Here is a 21,065-nt window from a genome sequence, read left to right as displayed (position 1 = left end):
GGACCATTCATCTGAGAATGGAAATACACACTAAAAATTTTGTAATAACATTGGATTAATTCCATTTATGGTAAGGGCAATGGTTAGGATTTCAAAAGTTAAAAATTAAAAACCTGACCTGTGAAGCTACATTACAAAACATCTGTAAACTGTCTGCTTACAGGTGAAGCTTAAGTAGCTCTGTTAGCTGCATAAGCTACGTAGATAATGGAGCTCCATAGCTTACTAAGCTAACGTAGCTAAAGCTAAGCTCACAAAGCAGCTACATATCTACTTTATCTGCATAGCTATGTTAGCTTTAGCTACATTTGCTAGAGCTCACATTGCTAAAGCTAACTAAGCCACAGATAACAGAGCCATGTAGCTAATGTAGCTAAAGCTAAGCTCACAAAGCAGCTATTTAGGTATGTTATCTATGTAGCTATATTATATATAGCTATGTTTGCCAAAGCTCATGTTGCTAAAGCTAACTTAGCTACATTGGCTTATGTTGTAATGTAAATTACATTAAGTTGCTAGCATATGTATGTTAGCTTTTGCTGAAGCTAAGCTAACGAAGCTGAAACAAGCCACCATTCACGTAAATTCTTCTATAACGGGTCTCTACATGTTTTTATCCTGTATTAGACCTCTGACCCTTTTTCTCTAATTTATTTATGAAATATTTCCTTGTCTGTAATATTTGCAATTTGGTTATTCCCTGAACATAACTGCCAGACTTTGTTTATGAAAAAAGTTGAATATTTAAAAGAAAATAACTGTAAATATGTTATACCAGCCAATTAATGGTAGGCCAGTGAATTTTCTTTCTGAGATACATGGCATCTAAGATGAACTGTCTGTGTGATTGACTGTCAGAAATGAACAACCCACAGCCAGACCCCTCTTGTGGGAGTTTACTCATTAAAAATGATATTGTAAAAATAGTCATTCTTGTCCCTGAAGGCACTTTTTTCTTTTAAAGTCATACAAAGGCATCACTATTAATCTCATTACCTTTCATGAGAAGCTTAAAGTTCCTCACAGTAACTTTAATAACACTTGAGGTCAGTTTCAGAATTTTTTTGACAAAAACTATCCAGAAATGCAAAACACAAACATCTTTCTCAAAGTTTGAATCCACAAAGGAGCCGTGAGTTGAAGCACTTTGAAGCTGAAGCTGCTGCATCAACAGTAAATGGCAGACTGATTTTATAGCTCACTTCTGTACGTCTAGTCTGATCTTTATTATGTACTGTACTATAAACCGCTACACTCTGGTAGTGCTATCAGTTCATGGCCAGAAAATGCCCAAGTAAAACCATCTTGTGCATTTTAATGGTCCTTTTTCAGCCTCTTTTGATTCATTCAGGACCCTGTTATTTTTAGCGTGCTTGAGTGGAGCAAAAGTTTACTGAGAAAGACTCGTAAACCTTCCTGAAGAGTGCAGAGGATGTTTACTGACTGCTCTAAGTCTTCTTTAACATCAGGCAGTTATTATTTGCTGTGAAGACGCTTGAGGAAATTCTTCACTCTGGGACATGACATTTGCATTTGTGAATGTGTGAAATATTTCTCCTATCATTTTTGCCTGTTTTTCTTTCCTAGGTATGAGATCAGGGACATGCATCTTGTGGAGGAGAGCGTTCTGGAGAGCCTGAAGGTCAAAGCTGACTTTCATAATTTCAAGCCGAGACCTTTTAACATGAGGGAATTCTACGACCGAACTGGTCATGACATCAACGACATGCTGCTGTCCTGCCACTTCCACGGCACAGAGTGCAGACCGGAGGACTTCAAAGTGGTGAGTCTGACACTGATTTAAGTTTGATGGTGTTATTTGATACTGGGAAAGTAATGTGAAGACAGGAATAAAGCATCAGGTAATAACTCCGTATTATTATCTGTGAAAATAAAAGATGACATTTGTTGTTACTCTTATTCAGTGGAACTGGTTTCTCTCTGGTTAAGGTAATATGACCAAGCTGCAAAGCTTGTGCAGGTAATTTTTCACAGATAACATAATTTTATGACTCACTTCAGGAGCTAGCTTTCAGTAGCACTTTACACAGCCGTTGACTCACATTTGAGAGCAAGTTGTGCAAGATGTTGCAGTTGTACGTGATGGTCATAGCACTGAAGTGCTTAAAAAACTCAAATGTCACAGTGTCACAAACTGGGCTTGTTTGATTTTATTTGCTGAAAACTCCACAGTTTTGGGTCAGTGCTTGTGTTAGTTGTGATAAGGTGAAAGCCACAGCCAGCTGTGCAAGAGGGGTCTGGCTGCAGATCTCAGCCTCACATGCCTCACATGACTCATATCCTGATTACAGTAGTTTGTAGCTTTCAATTGTCAGATCAATAATGTTTGGAATACAAGGCTTAACATGAAGTTCATCTTCTTGCTCTTTTTCCACCAATCAATCACATTTTTGTTAAGGAAGATAGCCCATCATAGTTGTTTGTCTCACCAAAAATAACAAACCCACTACATTCAAACCTATTTAGCTGGCGCCTTTTTAATCTTTTTTTTAATTGTCCCTGATCCTGACATGAAATTATCACATAAAATTTAATGATTTGTCACTTTTTTTGTCTAATAAAATGATAAAATTCCCTTGTGACTCTCAGACTGCCCTTGGGATTCGCTTGGCTCTGAACTCACTCTCATAACTCAAGACATAACTAACTTTAGCTGGCAAAGAAGAGGGCTTAAGCAGCCAAAGTAGGGATGAAAATATCTTTAGCAGTTGCATAAAGATGTAGGCTGTAATTTTTTATATTTACATATTTAAAAGCAAAACTTGATGCTCTTTAGTTTTTTTTGTAACTTTGGCTACACAGTGCCACCTGTTATTAATGTGTGAGTCAGTGAGTACCTGCTGCTGTGAGCTGAGCTCAAGCAGCAACTTTTGGGTCTACAGAAAGAAGGGAGGAACTCATGCTTAAGGTATGAATACATCCTGAACTAAATATTATTCATCGGTGCTACATATTACTCAATATATTCTTAAAATTGTATAAAGATTTAAGAAAAAAAATGTTATCAAGTCTGGTGGAGCTGGATTGTGATATTCAGATGCCTGTCCATTACACCAATGACACTGTATTGAAATACATGTACCTTAATAGGAAGTTGACCCCCTTTTGCATCTAAAACAGCCTCCACTCTTCTTGGAGGGCTTTCCACAAGATTGTTTCTGTGGCAAATGTGTTCATTTATTCTGTAGAACATTTATGAAGTCAGGTACTGATGTTAGACCAGAAGGTCTGACTCGCAATCTCCCTTCCAGTTCATCCCAAAGGTGCTCAGTGGGGTTGAGGCCCAGGCTCTGTTCAGGCCAGTGAAGATTTCCACACCAAACTCATCAAACCATGTCTTTATAGTCCTTGCTTTGTGCACTAGGTTACAGTCATGTTTGAATAAAGAAGGGCCTTCCCTAAACTGCTGCCACAAGGTTGGAAGCACAGCATCGTCCAAAATGCCTTGGTGTGCTGAAGCATTAAGATCAGCTTTCACTGGAGATGTGGGGCCTAGCCCCGACCCTGGAAAACAGCCAGACACCATTATCTGTCCTCCACGTAACTACACAGTTGTCACAGTGCAGTCAGAAAGATAACTTTCCCCCAGCATAAAGCAAATCCGTCTGACTGCCAATCAGAAAAGCATGATTCGTCACCCCACAGAACACGTTTCCACTCTTCACAGTCCAGTGTCGGTGTGCTTTACACACTCCATCCAACACTTGGCATTTGACTCACTGTTATGAGGCTTGCATGCAGCTGCTCAGACACTGAAACCCTTTTCATGAAGCTCCTGCTGCCCATTTTGGGTTTTCATTGATGCCAGTGGAAGTTTGGAGCTCTTCCACTATGGAATCAGCAGAGCTAGACTTGAAGCTCCTGTTAGGAACTTTGATTTAAGTTGACTTTGGCGACCCCTGTGGACAAAGAAGTGCAAAGTATCTCTCAGCTGGTTCTTAAAGTCTAATTTTGGTTTCTTAAACACATGAAGGAATCTCATGTGGAAAGTGTGATGCTGTTAATGATGTGTGACACCTACCCCCCAGTGGCAGTCAAGACAGTCTGGCTGCAGACCATTCATTCCTGACGGGAACTCTCACAGGTAGATAGTCTGAGACGCCGTATACACACTAAAACCTTCATAGAATCAGATCAAACTTCCGTTAAGGGTAAGCCCAAGGATGAGGATACTAAAAGTTAAAAACCTGACCTGCTAAAACTAACTACAAAATGTTGTTTTTTTTTAATAAAGCCCAGCAAACAGTCTGCTTACGGGCATAGTGTAAATAGCTCCATTACCTGCATAAGCTACATAGATAACGGAGCTACATAGGTAATATGGCTAAAGCTAAGCTCACAAAGCAGCTACGTAAGCTATGTATCTACGTTATCTGCTTAGACATGTTAGCATAAGCTATGTTTGCTCATATTGCTAAAGCCAACTAAGCTACAGATAACAGAGCTACATAGCTAATGTAGCTAAAGCTAAGCTCACAAAGCAGCTATGTAAGCCACATAGGCACATTATGTATGTAGCTATGTTAGCTTTAACTATGTTCACATTGCTTCACATTACTAAAGCTAACAAAGCTACATTATGTAGTAACGTAAGTAATGTAACGTAGCTATGTTAGCGTCAGCGTTGACGACTTTCATGCACCATGCACCTTAGCAAACATAAATCCCGCTATGTGATTTTTACGTGGTCTTCTGCTTTGTGGCTGGGTTCCTGTTGCTCCTAAACGCTTCCACTTTGCAATGATATCATCACAGTTGACTGTGAATTATCCAGCAGGGATGAAATTTTACAAACCATCTTATTGCAAAAGGTGGCATCCATCATGGTGCTCTCTTCAGAATGACCCTGTGGCAACAGGTCTGATTGGAACACCTGAATTCAAAAATAAACATGTGTGACCAAATACTTTTGTCCATAAAGTGTAACAAGGTTGTATTTTCTGACTTGTTTGCCTCCTTCTAAGAAACTAAAATTCAACTCCTTGTAAGTGTTTTCTTTATGATGCCTACTCTGCTGCAGCTATTACAGACATTAAAGAGTTACAGTATAGAAATAGTCAGTCCTGTTATTGATGAGCTCATCAGATTAGTGGATCATAAAGACATGTCAGTATTGTTTTCAGTCTGTTTCCCAACCAGCTTAAAATCCAAAGAGGAGTTTTAATGTTTACTGAAAATGTCAATGCTCAGAGGAGAATTCTGCCTGTTTAGTGATATTACCCTATTCCATTACCTCTAAGTCTGTATTAGCAACAAATCACTTTAAATTTAGTTTCCAGTGCAACAGAGTGTTAGTATTTCTACAACAAACAAAATCATGCATCACTTGCTTACACAAACTGTATAAATCATATGATTATCTATTTATAGAGTTAAAGAGTGATGAACACCCCCACAGCAAAGACAGAGTAAACCTTTGAGTGAACTAAAGGAACAGGCATGTCTGCTTCTGACCTCAGGATTCCTGCTGTTTCTTTGTGCATGTTTCTGTTCTTGACAATGCCAGTCAAGCATAATGAAAGTATATTGTTTTGAACACATGTAGGCCTTTTGTTCCCACATGTAAAAGCAGACATTTATATGCTGATGATTGATCTCTCGTTTCTTGTTCTCTGATGATAACGTCAGGGTTGGTTTGCATCAATCTGAAAGTAGACAGATTTGAAATCAGAGCTGACGTTCCTTGTCAAAACTCTGTATCAAACATTCATCTCCTTGTTTATGTAGCCGAATCTCCACGGCTTAAGCCTAGTATCTGTTTACATCTATCTTATCTGTTTTTTTATTTTGAAGTTCAAAATAAAAAGGAGGGAGCAAAACTGCACGGGAAGGCTTTTTGAATTTAAACCCTTGTGGGGAGAAAATGTGGAGAAAATCAGTGCAGCTGGTCAGAGAAATATGTTTGAACAGCCCACTAACATTATATATGTGCGACTGACTGACTGATGCTCAAGTTCAGCAGAAAGTGGAGCTCTCTTGGCTGTAACGTCTCAGCCATAAAACCCTGCTGTCACTGCTGTTGTGCCCCCACTCTGTTGCCAACGGTCACTGGCATCCGATGTGATTTTTAATTTGGAGCTGAACATTGATCATTCCACACTGCAGCCCCGAATGAACACTTAGATTTACTTATACGATGGTTAATTTCACCCTCAAAAGAAATCTCCATCCATAAAGTGATCAACGACGTGTGCGAGCTTTATAGCGTCACCTGATTTAACCAGAAGAGTCGTTGTGTTCTGGCTTTAGAGATTTATTTCTGTCATAGGAATATTTATACACACTTTCATACACAATAACACCAAAAGTGGAGCTCTACAAGCTGATACTTATTCTGCAGCAGCTGCACTGAAGTAGCTTTGAAGTGATATTTTCTGCTTGTGGGCAATTTTACTATTTTTCCTACTAACCCAGTAAAAGGGAATCTTCTTCAAGCTGCTTTTTTATTTCTCTGCAAGCAGTTTGAAGTAACAAGATTAGTCCAGATAGTCTGTATAATTAAAAGTCTGGAAGCTAGAAGACACTCTGATGTGTTTTGTTTTCTGTGAATAGTGTCCCTCTAAATTTTTAATTCAATTAATGAGTCTTGTAATTACATTAAGAGCGCTGTCTCAAATTGCCTGTTGGTTGTTGATCACTGTGGTAAAATTAATAGAAATGAAGGACTTAAGGCACTAGCATCCATGCATTGTTTTTTACTCTGTTTTCCCATGAAAACAGGAAAATTTATACGGCGGATCTCGCCTTATTTATCTCATTTTCTTGGGATAAAAACTACTTTTTGTCCTGTGATAATAATCAGGTTCAGCCAATTGGTGCTAGCAGTCCACAATTAGTGAAATGTGGATCACTGGAGTGCAGTGAGTGTGTCTCGTGTGATTGTAATATAAAGACATCTGTGCCTGGAAGGTCCAATCACTGGTTAATCAGTATTCCTGTCTACCATTACGCCATGAAGACAAAAGAACACTTCAAGAAATTCAGGGAAAAGGTTATTGAAAGGTATAAGTTAGGGAATGGATACAAAAAAAATTCCAAGGCACTGAACATCCTTCGGAGTTCACTTAAAACCATCATCAAGAAATGTAAGGAATATGGCACACACATAAATCTGGCTAGATCAGGCCGTCCTCACAACTGAGTGACAAGAAGGAGACTAGTGAGAGAGGCCACAAAGACACCCATGACTACTCTGAAGGAGTTACAATATTCAGCACCTGAATGGGGAGAGACTCCACAGACAATAACAGTTGCCGAAATTCTTCACCACTCAAAGCTATATGGGAGAGTGGCAAAGAGAAAGGCACTGTTGAAGAAAACTCTTATTAAATCAAGACTAGAGTTCACCAAAAGACATCTGGAAGAAAGTTCTTTGGTCTGATGAGAACAAAATGGTGTTTTTTGGCCATCAGACAAGACGCTATGTTTGGTGAACACCGCACATCATGACGAACACACCATTCCTACTGTGAAGCACGGTGGTGGCAGCATCATGCTATGGGGATGCTTCTTGGCAGTCAGCCCTGGAAGGCTTGTACGGTGTTCATTCTTCAAGACTCTATGTTTGCTATAATGAAAATGTAAACATGCAACAACTGATAACTGTCTTTACAGGTGTCCTATCAAGATCTTCTGTGATATCTTTTTTTCTATTTTGCAAAAATCTTGTCAATACCAAAAGAATTGGTGTTTAGGACACATTTATATTACCTTTTTTTTCATCTAAAACGCTGGCTGGGCCCTATTTATCGGTGCAATCCATAATCCAGTTTAAAATGCTGAGACATCTCCAAACGCATAGCACCTGACACTGAAAATTTGCTTTTATTTATTGTGTTGCTGGAATGCACAACACTGCAGACCAGGCTGACAGAACATTTAAATGGCCTTTTAGGCCATTAAAAAGTGATATAATGTTAAGTAAATAAACTTTGTCTTGACTGCCAAGTCTCCTGAAATAAAGACCATAAATTACCAGCAAAGATGAGCGGCATAACTCTAGGCAAATTGGTAGAAAGCTTTGGATCAACTTCCAACTTTGTAGTGGGCTGAATGGTTAACTGGCAGGATGGCAAACTCACATAATGTAAAACAGATGGTAGCGCTCTACAGCCACACTGTGGCTTTTCTGAAAGGATTAGAAATCTTCATAGAGGATGGAAATATAAACCTTTTTTCTCCTATGGTGGAGCCCCACAAAATTACATCCTGCATACAGCCTAAGCAGAGCCTAAATCCTAGATTTACATTTATTCATGTATTCAGTTAAAGGCATTAAAGCTCCTGTTTATTTTGGCACCCTCTATGAACAAATTACCATGACTAGTCTCTTAGCAGATTTTTTTCTTTGCATGTTTAAGTACTTTTTCCAGCAAAATTTCATCCCCCTGTCTTTTATCAATTCAGTCATGAGAGACTTACAAATTTTGAAGAAAGAGAAATGTGCAAAGTCTTTGGTGATTAGACTCCATCATGATGACTTCATGTACTTGAAAGGGTAGTGGGGCAAACAGCTGGAACAGGATACCCCCCTATGGAGTCCGGACACTGGTGGCCCTGTTGATGCGGGACGCAGGATCAGAGGAGGAGTACAGTTCTGAGAAGCTGGACCAGGACACAGATGAGGTGGCTTGGAGGAGGAGATGGAGGTATGCAGGATGAGATGAGCAGAAGACCTGTGAGGATCTGGACTAGAAGCTGATGAACAAGAATGGAGGTGGCTGGGGTGGAGGAGGCTTGCAGCATTCACACTAAAATGAAAGATTTGAAAGATGACAGGTGCATGATGATTGGTCAAACAAGGTTGTGGCAGAATCTGATTAGCTTAGTACTTAAGAGAGTGCTTCTAATAAGCTGACCTCCTGAGTGGGAAGAGAGAAAGAATGAAAAAGGGAGAGATATGAACGAGTAGAAACAGCCTTCCTGCTTGAACTTACGCTGAGCTCCTTATATAATTCTCAGTGGTTGTAAATCTTTGTGATGAAAAGGGACAAAAATCTGCTTCTGAAAAATGCCTTACTTTGTTTGACAGCTACCCTGCAGCAACACTTGCCAACATTACAACAACTGAACAGTCTTAGACAGTCTTAATGCTGATGATCTTGTTTGCTTTTGTAGCTCATAAACAGAGGCATCAATGTTTACTTCATTACAGTCTGGTGATCTTCTGTGATATCCTTTTTCCTCTTTTTCAAAAATTGTGTGAAAAACAAAACAGTTGGTATATAAGATGCATTTGTAATACCTGTTTTTTCATTTAAAATTTGATCTGGGTCCTATTTACCTGTGCAATCTATAAACCAGTTTAAATGCTGAGACATCTCAAAGTATAGGAAGACTGCCTCTACTCATTCATTACTCACCACTCCTTCATATTTCATCCACTTTCCATTCTTTCTCTCCCCGCTCTGGTGATCAGCTGATTATGGGAATTCACTCTCCTAAGCACTATGCTAATCAGATTCTGCCACAACTTGGTTTGACCAATCATCATGCACCTGTCACGTTTTAAATCTGTCATCCTCTCTTTCACAGTCAGCCTGTCGTTTCAGTCTGCAGCCCTCCTCCACCCCAGCAACCTCCATTCAGTCCATCAGCATCAAGCTCCTTAGAGGTCTTCTGCTCATCTCATCCTGCATTCTACATCTCCTCCTCCAAGCCATCTCATTGGTCTCATGGTCTAGCTTCTCAGAACTGTACTCCTCATCTGATCCTGTGTCCCTCATCAACATCATCAGTGTCCAGACTCATTAGAGAGGTATCCTGTTCCTGCCCAGGGCCTCACTTCCCCTTCAAGTATATGAAGTCATCACAAAGGAGTCTAAGTCACCAAAGACTTTTCATATTTCTCTTTCATTAAAATGTTTCAAATAAATTATTCTTAAACCAGTATTAAGTTTCTTTTGACTGAAATAAGATTGTCCTTATCCCTCACCGTCCTGTTTCTACCCCTTAGTCCTGCCCGTTTCCCTTGCATCTTGAAACAGAGTGGTAAGGGGTAGGGGTGAAAACAGTCCCCCAAGAAACGAGACGCCACTTGATTGCTGTTGCGTCATCACACACAGAGTTCACTCAAACAAGATGCCCTCGTCAAATGTGGCATGGTCAATTGCTCGGGTCCTTGCCAACTTTTTACACCTGTCTGCAGAAAACCAAAGCTATCAGAGAAGATGGTTCTGCAGAACTTTCCAATACTGGCGGATCAGCTTTTGCTACGTAAAAAAAAATGTTCATTGCATTTATCGATGACAACAAGCTCATCAAAACAGTAGCCAACTGGCTCGGTGGGACGTGAAACTTCTGTGTTGAATTAGCTACGATCCCACGGGAAATTCATCATAAGGCCCTAAGCCTTAGCATTTGATTCAAAAGAGAAGTGGGATACCCCTTCACCTGACGTGAATACACATAACCAAGTGGAAGGACTAAGATAAAGGCCAAGGGTAGAAATGTGTATTGTTCTGTGTATTGTGTGCTTTACTATTAAACTTAGGGGCACGGCAAATACTGCTGAACAGCACCCACTGGCTCATACATTTCATTGTTTATCTCCTATCATTTAGATCCAGAGATATTTAATATAACCTCTCTGAAAACTCAAAGTAATGATTAATTGATTGATTAATTGATTAATGATATCTTCATATACATTTTCTATTAATTCAAAAAGTCCTTAATGGCACTTTGCCAACATGTGTCCCTTCCCTACTTTATTAGTCCCATAGTCATTATTGGACTCATCCAAGTGATTTACTAATGCTCCAAGTCCAGGGTGCATTCACTTTGTGAAAACTTTTTCTAACAACACATAATTGTCCTTTATGGTTGATGGAAACTACTTTAGTCTTAAATTGTCTTTGAATCATCCTCTGCATCCATTGTTTATAATTTTTTTTGTCATGTACTTATTTTTCCATCTACAACACACGTGTAATTACTCTGTTTTAGTATTGCTGCCGACATAATTAAAAATGAAGGATTACCCTTAATGACTCTCAACAACAGTAAATGAATAAAACTATTGTTACATTTGTTAAGTCAACTGAATGTAACAACAAAGTCCATGATCACACATTTCTCTTAAAGGGCTTCACAGCATACAACACCCTCTAACCTCACACCCACGTTTTAACAACTCCTTATCTCTTTATAAAATACTTTCAACACTTGTGGCCTGCTCTTGAACGCCGCAGTATGACCAAACTTCGATCCCTTCTGCAGCTCTTTCAACAGATTTAAAAGTTATGTATAGAGCTACAGGATAATATGAGCTTATATAAAATGATTCTAACTTCATTATAACCCTTATTGAGTCACATTTCTCCAGTTAATCAGCAGCTGTAAGCAGCAGGGCTCTGCTGGTAGCTGTCAGCTCGGCTGTGATTCACAGCAGATTTCATCCTCATTAAAAGCTCATCAGAAGAGTGTGAAAACCACAGAAACAATCATTAAGTGATAACTGTCACAAGGTGCTGGCTGCTGAGCTGGTGACCTTGTTAACAGTCCGTATAAAATATTGGTTTTGTGCTTATGTGTACCAAACAAACAGTATAACAGCAGAGCATCAGAATCAGAGTTGATCTTATTACTGAGATTAAAACTAAATAAAAGCACTTTCAGTGTCTTTAAACCACAACAAAATAAACAATTTGTATCAGAGTGTGTTTTTTAATTTAGATCTCCTTGTGAAGTAGACTCATTACTTCTGCACGCATACACCAGTTTGACAGATTCTATTATTTTGTCAACCCCGTTTATGTCAATAGGGATCAGCTTAATAACAGAAGCACCACTGTGTGTAAGGCAGTACAGTTCAACAGCACCTCAAACTCCATCCTCTGGATTGATTGAGAAATTATAAAAGCACCTTGAAGCTGTTTTAATCAGTCAAGTATTGACGTTTTCTTAGATTTATTACCTTCTTGAAGATGGGAGTTACAGCCAATATTTTCTATTAGACTGCAGGATTTTCACATAGGTGTACTCTTAGGTATTATATGCATCTTTAATGCAGATGTCCTGTATATGTCACGATAAAGCAACAGTCTTTTTGACCAACAAAAACAAGCCCAGCCGTCCCTCAGTGTAAGACTGATCTACATTCATATTTGAAGAACGAAGTTGGTTTAATTCTTTGCATAAACTTTAGAGAAAACTTTTTTCTTCCGTTTTGGTAAAGTAGGAAACGTGCTTGTTAATTTTTAAATCTTAACTGATTTTTAAGAAAGGGGGTGTAAATCCCCTCTTTTAAGACAAAAGATGCAAAATGATGCAATACAATGTGATATGAAACTATGTTGCACGATACAATGTGATGTGGTAATAAATAATACACTGTGATATGATAGGATACCGTTTTTTTTTGTTTGTTTGTTTGTTTTTGGTTGAAAACGAAAAAGGGACAAAGGGCACCATTTTTCCTTTTTTTGTGTATTGGTTTTGACAGAAAAACAGATTATACTTTAGTCCCCTGACCCGATTTGATGTGATATGATGTGATGTGATATGATATGATATGATATGATATGATATGATATGATATGATGTGATATGATGTGATGTGATATGATACAATTCAAGGTGATATGATAAAATATATGTGTGGTCTGATACATTATTACATGATACAGTACACTATGATAAGATGCTTTGTGATACTATATGATACATTACAATATTCTACCATACAATACAATAGGACATGCTATGATACTATACAATATGATATGATACATACATAATAACACAATACGACACAATACGATATAATATGATACGATGTGATAGAACACAATACAATATGATACAGAAGTCACGATGATTATGATCATGATTATGATTTGATATAATATGATGTGCGACAGTAAAACATAATAAATTAAGATATGATACAATCTGATGAAATACAACATAATACAGTATGGTGTAATGTGATATGATTCAATGGGATAAGTACAATATCATACAATACCCCAATGTACAACAGGATATAATGCAGCTTGTTATGATGTATTAAAATACAATACCATATGATAGAATCTTTGATTTCAATACTAAGCAATATAATGTATTACAATACAATACAATAGGATAGGATATGATACATTACGATAAAATATGATACAATACAATGTAATAAAAATTAATGTGATACAATGTGATACAAAACAAAATATATGATAGGACTCATTACAATACAATACATTACAACACCATAGGATGCATTACAATACTACATGATACGATGCAATACAATACAATATGATTTCTGTAACTTCTTGGACAGACAAACAAGATTATCTGTCTCTGTCTGTCTGTCTGTCTGTCTGTCTTAAAGAATGAAGACTTTCATTTTGCAGTGCCATTTTTCATTTTATAAATGCAAACTGATTTTTTTTACCTCTTAAAATTAAAGGCACCTTTGAGTTTTGAACATAACTATAGACATTTGTGTTAAACATGTAGACTTTGTTACTTAAAATGTTTGGTGTCTCTTTTCCTTCTCATCCTGTGTTCTGGTTAGTTAAAGCATCATGATGTTCCTTTTCTTCACTCTTTAATAATCATGATCCAGCCTTCTGTCCTATTTTTAAAAATTTCCTTTGAATACATTTACACACATGTTGACTTGAATAATTGTTTCTGCACTATTTCTTTCTTCCTACTTTCCATAGTAATGTGGCAAATAATTCATGTGTAATTTTTATGAGATTCAATTGTGATACATGGTGATGCAGTGAAGAATTCACTTCATTTTTGTTGAACTTTAATAATGATGTTGTTAGATGGGGGGTAAGGATGATGTTGTTTGAAACGGACTGAGAAAGAGGGAGAATGTAGAGAGAGCTGTTGTCCTCTTTAGATCACTTTAAATTTAGACAGCTTGGATTTTTATGACAAATTTAATCTGAGATGTCGAACTAAAATCAGTGCATCCAAGGAGGCATGCAACAATCGACTTTTGCTTCTCAGTTTAGCTACAGAGCCTGTATCAAACAGCACTACTTCAACCATGGATAGAAAGCAAGGAGGGATCTGTGTTATACAAAACCATCTTATGTTGATGCATTTTTGGCTAGTTTTTCTGTAGTTTTGACCCTGCTGCCTGCCTGCTGTTGATACCTCTGTCCATTAGTTTTTTTCTCTTTTGTTTCTCTCATAATGATTAGATGGAGACTGAACTTTGCCTCTGGTGTTCCAAGTTTTTCTTTTTGATCACCTCCTGAGTGGGCAGGGCTGTCTAACTCACACAACACAGAGCTAAAAACAACAAACCCAGTGGGGAGTTTGTCTTGACTCTTCAGAAAGTCAACAAGAGATTTAATTTGGATAAAAATGATCTCTATGTATTTGTTTAAAATGTCACATTATATACATCTAAACAGGTAAGTCATCTTGCATTTGCAAACCTTGCTTTTTAAAAGTCCCAAATAATAATTTGTTTTTGAAATTATTGTGAAATCTTGTGCTGTTGTGTTGCATTATTTTCTATTTTACACCAGCGCTCTAACTGCGTCTCTGGAGTCATTTTTTTTAATGTTTGAAAAGCTCATCATCCCCACCGCCCCCACCTCTCTCTGGATCAAAAAATTCTTATTTAGTCTCATTATTTCGTACCTCTCCGCCTTGAGTTTGACTCTTTGCAGAGAGCATCTAAACACTGAAATGGTGTTTGAACAGCTTTAGGAGAGAAGAAGTCAGATCTCCACATCCATATTCTCCAGGGTTGCATTTGTTTTTATTATTTCTTAGCAAGTTTTTCTTTCTGCAAATTTGTCTTAGATGTGTCCACAGAGCTGCTGCTGTATCTTTGGGCTGATGTAGACAGGAGAGAGATCTCAGGAGACCTTCTGACATGTCGTAGTAGAAAAAACGAAGGCATAAAACCTAAAATGAATAAACGCTGAATTTACTCCACTTATTTCAGAGACTGCCGAAGACTCTTATAAAACAGAGCTCTTATTAAACCCATCTGTTTTTTCTTGTTTTTTCTTCTATGAGAAGGTAGAACATCTGTGAGAAATGCATCAAGTTGTTTCATTTTAAGGTCTTTGAGTGCCAGGATTTTCCCTAGAAGCATAGTGTTTAATACAGATGTACAAGAAGCCTTTTAGTGCTTTTTTTAAGGTACTTTTTATCTTCAGTTCTCTACTTTGTCCAAGAAAGCCTCTAACACATGGTAAAGGTTGTAAAACCCTCACAGTTTATTAAATCCCCATTAACATCATGGTTTAAGCTCAAATTTAAGCTCATATTCAATTTCCAGTGCCATCCAGGACTCATGATCCACCTCATTGATAAAAACCTTACATTATCAGACCCATAAACCTTTTGCATCATGTTAGAGGTAGGGACTGAAGAAAGCCGGGTCCACCATATAGCATATTGCATATAGCAAACTTTTTTCATCTGAATATTGAGCTGACCTGCCAGCAACCCTGGATGATCACGTGGCTTCAGGAAAAAAAACAAACATGGATGTCTGTTGATACCCTCTTTTATTATTATTTTTTTTAATTTAACCTTTATTTAACCAGGTTGGTCCCATTGAGATTAAAAACTTCTTTTTCAAGGGAGACCTGGCCAAGACAGGCAGCAGCAAAAACACAAAGTTACAGATGGAAATACAAAGAGAGACAAAGTACAATTTATAAGGATTTAAACCATCCATGCGAGCTAAGACATCGACATCCTGTAGAATCTGCTTCCATGTCTTTCATTTTAGTTGTAAAAACATTTAAGGACACCAGTCTTGCTGTCTCTCCACTGTCCTGGCATGCGTTACAGGTGCAGCAAAAATCATAAAACAAAGCAAAGACCCAGGATGAAATCCTGGCTAGAATTAAGGTACAGTTGTGTTTATGGTTGTGATTGGTGAAAGTACGTATGATCTGTCTGGTGATGCATCCCTGTCTGCTCGCTCTGATTGGTTGTTGCGGATACTTCGTCAGCGGCACTACGACCTAAAATCTTAAATACCAAACATGTTTGATATTTACGATTCGGGGTCTGGGAGGCTACAATGTGATTTTGAGCAGTAGAACAATCGTGTTAGCGCCACACATGTGCTGATTATTCTGACAAATAATCATTAGTGATGAGGCTCCGCTTGGGATACACCCCCCAAGATTATAGAGGGAGGAAAATCTTGCCTTAAATCGGGCTTAAAATCCTGTAGTGTGTGTCCAGCCTTAAGTAACATTTGAACAATTTCACTGAAAGTGGTTGGAAATACACTAGGAAATTTATTCAGTCTAACTTTTCTTTAAAAATCAAAGAATCAATGCCTTAAAGTGTATGCTAGACAATTTAAGCCTCTGGTAATCAACCTTGATCCAAAGGTTGTAGAATGAGCTGCTGTTTTTTGGATCGCTTTCTCTATCGACAATCATGAGCTATTTCAATGGATTATGTATGAAACAAGTTGTGGTCATATTTTTAGCCTTATTACCAAGCCTTATTGAGAATAAGTCAGAAAAATGTCTAAGATGCTTAAATCATCTTTCAGCCTGCCTGTAAGGCACATATGGAAACATGAGTCCTTTAATGTGACTGTTGTCCTCAGAGGAATAAAACCTTTCTAAATCGCTCACCACAGTCCTGTTGTCCTGCGAGGTGAAGATTGTTGTTCTCGTGCTCTTGCATGATGCTGCAGTTATGCCCCAAACCCAAACATTGCGTCATTGCCTTCCCTGATAGGATTTGAGAGCACATGCTCCCAAACATTTCACTTAGTGCCGCTTCACTAACTCATCTCGGCGCTGGAATATAAAATGCACATATATTAGGCATGTAAATAGTTGTTTACGGTGAGAGAATGTGTGTGTGGAGCTCTATCACCCACTCAAGCATCTTATTGACCTTTACATGTTTTAGTCTGATTTAAAGAGGGATGGATAATTCATGTGCTGGTTAATTTATGTAGCTCAGAAGTCTAAGGCTGCTTCTTAACCTTCCTCCCCCTGCACCTCTTCCCCTCAGCTCTGCGCTGTGTCGACTGTGATGGAGCAATTTCTCTTCTCTTTGAAGAGCAGAGCGGCGTTCAGGAAATTGCATCTGGCCAGAGCGTAGTGGCAGCAGAGAGGTGTTTCCCCTGGAGAGGTTTAAGGCCTTTATTTCTCTCCTCTCAACTTCCCTTTTGTTATCTACATCAGCGCAGAAAACTGGAAAATGCACTTCTTTGAAGGCCCTCCTCTTTGATGCACTGCATTGTGAATCTTTTCATTGTTTCATTGCAAAGTGCCTGATGAATAAGAAAAGACGAGTATCCCAACAGACTGTTCTCAGTGAAAAGATCAAAAGAGTAGAAACAGAAAGCTGATAAGACACTATTTCAGCCGGGTTCTGATTAGAATACAGATCCGCTCTCATCTGAATTGACGGGATCTCTTCTTTTTAAAAATTACTTCATTCTATGTGGAAAATGAAGGAGCGAATCAGAAACCCTGAGATGCCCCAAGGGAAGATTTTTCCATCTGATGGCAGGTACAGAAAGTTGACATCACCTTGTCATCTCCTGTCATAGATTTCTTCTTCTTCTCAGCTTTTATTTCTTCTTCTGGTGAGGGAATATTCAATAAAATGTGCAATAGGCATCGGCCTCAAAAAGGGAATTATATAAAGTATTTCTTGCATAGCTGTGCCCTTAAACAGACAGCCTTTACTTAGACAATGCGCTAGAGTCTTTGCTGTATGAATAGACTATAAGATAGAGCTTTAAACAAATTCTGGTTCTTTTACCAAGATAGTCTGTCATTTGTAGGGCAATTGCTGAACAACTAATCACAAATCAGATTAAATCGCAATATGGCCTGTTGCAATTTACGAATCGCAGAATTTGCAATATTTCTTAAGCTTGAAATGTGTTAATTTTTTTGAATGGTTGACAAAAATCCGCCTTTTCAAGTTTTTTATGTTTTTCTTAATCAATTAAAGTGACAAAAAATAATAATCCTCTCCGATAAAGCAATTGATAACAATTTTGCAATATGAGCAGAAACAATTGCGATTAGAAATTTCTTTTAATTGTTCTGCCCTAGTTCATTCCATATTATACTGATGAGGCTTAGCATTTGTTCATGGAAGTCATACCCCAGGACGCGCGTTAATGCAGATGCGCCACACTGGCAAAGCTTAACCTCCTCCACCCCAGCCTCCTCCTTTCTAGCTTAAAGCTTGTTGCACCCTCATATTCAGATTCATGCTACTATGGATTAATTGCTTCTGTAATGACCCAAAAGATGTTCAACAGCAAATGTTTAGTTAATTGAATATGTTGCAGTTTGGAGTATGAACGGACCAAAACACCTGATATAAAAAAGAAAAGGGACAAAACTGACAAATTTTATACCCTCTCTCCCCATTGTTATGACTAAATTTTTGCCAGTTTTCCCAAGATCTCAGGAGATAAATTAGTTGAAATATTGGTCAAACATTTAAGTTTACCCAATTTCACAGTAAAACAGGGTAAAACAAAAATATCAATGCATGTCCAATAAGGACTTCAGGACTTCTGACATCATTTTTTTTTCCCAGACACCCCGTCGAAACCCACTGAAAACTCCTACCTGACCCTTTTTTGGGTCCCAACCCACCAGTTGAGAACCACTGTGCTAGGCTAACCCAGGGAGCTTCTTTTCAGTAGAGCCTTCTCCACCAAGTAAAACTGTATATCCATTTATAATAAAATGGTAAAATGTATGATGAGAGTGTTCCTGACTGGATTTAGGTTCATAATATATATGATATATTGCTTGAATTTGTTAAAAATTACATAAGAGCACACGTTTCTGCCCTTCCTGTACCTACAAGGAAAGCCTGAGGCAAGGAGAGAAGCAGTGAAACACACGAACAGAACAGGCATCAGTGACACAAGAATGGCATTGATTAAGTGAGAAGCAGTATATAGGAGGAGCTGGGGTGGAGGAGGGTTGAGTAGCCAGGCTATGGCAGTATAAAAGAGGAGCTGGGGTGGAGGAGGGTTGAGTAGCCAGGCTAGAGCAGTATAAAGGAGGAGCTGGGGTGGAGGAGGGTTGAGTAGCCATGCTAGAGCAGTATAAAGGAGGAGCTGGGTTGGAGGAGGGTTGAGTAGCCACGCTAGAGCAGTATAAAGGAGGCACTGGGGTGGAGGAGGGTTGAGTAGCCAGGCTAGAGCAGTATAAAGGAGGCGCTGGGGTGGAGGAGGGTTGAGTAGCCAGGCTATGGCAGTATAAAAGAGGAGCTGGGGTGGAGGAGGGTTGAGTAGCCAGGCTAGAGCAGTATAAAGGAGGAGCTGGGTTGGAGGAGGGTTGAGTAGCCACGCTAGAGCAGTATAAAGGAGGCGCTGGGGTGGAGGAGGGTTGAGTAGCCAGGCTATGGCAGTATAAAAGAGGAGCTGGGGTGGAGGAGGGTTGAGTAGCCAGGCTAGAGCAGTATAAAGGAGGAGCTGGGTTGGATGAGGGTTGAGTAGCCACGCTAGAGCAGTATAAAGGAGGCGCTGGGGTGGAGGACGGTTGAGTAGCCAGGCTAGAGCAGTATAAAGGAGGCGCTGGGGTGGAGGAGGGTTGAGTAGCCAGGCTAGACCAGTATAAAGGAGGAGCTGGGGTGGAGGGGGGTTGAGTAGCCAGGCTAGAGCAGCTTCAATTAGGCAGCATGGTATAGCATTCTTAGAAGCAAATCAGCTGGCTGTCAGCTGATGAGGGCTTGTGTGAGATCAGCTGATCTCAATTATATGGTAGCTTGTGACTCCATGGCCTTTCTACACTAACACTATATGCTCAGTTTTTGTTTTATAAACTGCTGGAAACATATGAGGTAATGTAAGACCTTAACTTAAACATATAGAACATTTGAGTAGTCATTTTCAATTAATAAAGACATTTCGGTAAAAAGAATCGACATATTGTAGACTTAAAACCACAAAGGCAGAATCATTGTTTGCATTAGTGTTGTTTTATTCTTTCAATATTTTCTACAAAACATTCACTGGTAAATTGATTTAATTTTATAAGACAATAAAAAGTACAGCCCTCCAGCAGACTTGTGAAATTTACTGCGCTCCTTGACTCTGAAAAGCGCTGTGAGAAACTGATAAACGTCTCTGGCGGTTATTACGGAGTTATCGAAAGCACCCAGAGCTCCTCTTCTGCTCCTCGGCAGCTAAGGAGAATCATCTCTGCTAATTGGACTCTGAGGTATTTCTGAAGAAGGCAGACAACTGTGCCTGTTTAAAAAAAGAAACACACCCACCAGTGAACTGCAGTAAAGTAGAACCGAGTCAGAGACCCACTTCCTTTGGTGCGACGCCTCGCCCTTTTAAAGTGTTTGTCAAACTCAGGTTCTGACAGCTCTACCCCGGGAATAGATGGGTGTTTGCAGGCTCCCGCTGCGCACTCCTGTCGTGACAGTTGTGTCATAATTTTCTGTACTCTGATCGCTCCTGTCATGTCTCAACAAGGCAACATGCATTTGTAAATTCTGTAGACAAAATGTAAGACATGTTTTCCTTCTGAGAACAGACAGCCTAGTGGTATAAAAATCACTGCGTTTTATATCACCTCTATCATTTTCAAGCTGTGCAAGCCAGATTTAGAAACTGTTATATAACCCTTTGAAGACAATTCTTGCATGTTGTGGCCTGTTTATCTCAATTGTAATACTAAGACCATTTCCCTGAAGCATTCAGCTTTTTAAGGAGCCCCTCAGCATGATGCAAAACTCAGAAGGGATACAGTAACCTTGACAAATAACAAGACAATAATGGAAACACTTGTATTGAAAGGATTCTTTTTCTCCAGCAGGGATTTTTCAAACTGTGCTGGCATGAACTGAATCTAAAGGCTGTCTGGGAAGTAAAATGTGTGGTATGCTATGGAAAATGGTCAGCAGCATGGTGAAATTCACCCCTCAGGGACGGCATAAAACATATTAACGGCCACTGTGCTTCTTTTACTCCCAAATGCAGCTTCATTTCTGCACTGTGATGTTTTCTTTGCTGTGCAGGGATGCGGTAGCAAAAACATCCAGTGTGCTCTCATGTGTGATCGTCCTGTTTGACTGCTGTACAG

General features: G+C 39.0%; 1 protein-coding gene across 1 annotated transcript in view; it reads left to right on the top strand.

Annotated features, from left to right (window-relative positions):
* The window catches only part of LOC121516999 (acid-sensing ion channel 1A-like), a 99,662-nt gene that overhangs the window by 9,183 nt on the left and 69,414 nt on the right, over positions 1 to 21,065 (top strand). The window contains exon 2 of the mRNA XM_041798476.1: positions 1,588 to 1,783. Within this exon, the coding sequence (XP_041654410.1) occupies positions 1,588 to 1,783 (196 nt within the window). The remainder of the gene's footprint in view (positions 1 to 1,587; positions 1,784 to 21,065) is intronic.

This window comes from Cheilinus undulatus, linkage group 11 (assembly GCF_018320785.1).
Source record: "Cheilinus undulatus linkage group 11, ASM1832078v1, whole genome shotgun sequence".
In the NCBI taxonomy this organism is placed as follows: domain Eukaryota; kingdom Metazoa; phylum Chordata; class Actinopteri; order Labriformes; family Labridae; genus Cheilinus; species Cheilinus undulatus.
The sequence above is the reverse complement of the archived record's forward strand: the minus strand, read 5'-3'. Positions and strand labels throughout refer to the sequence as shown.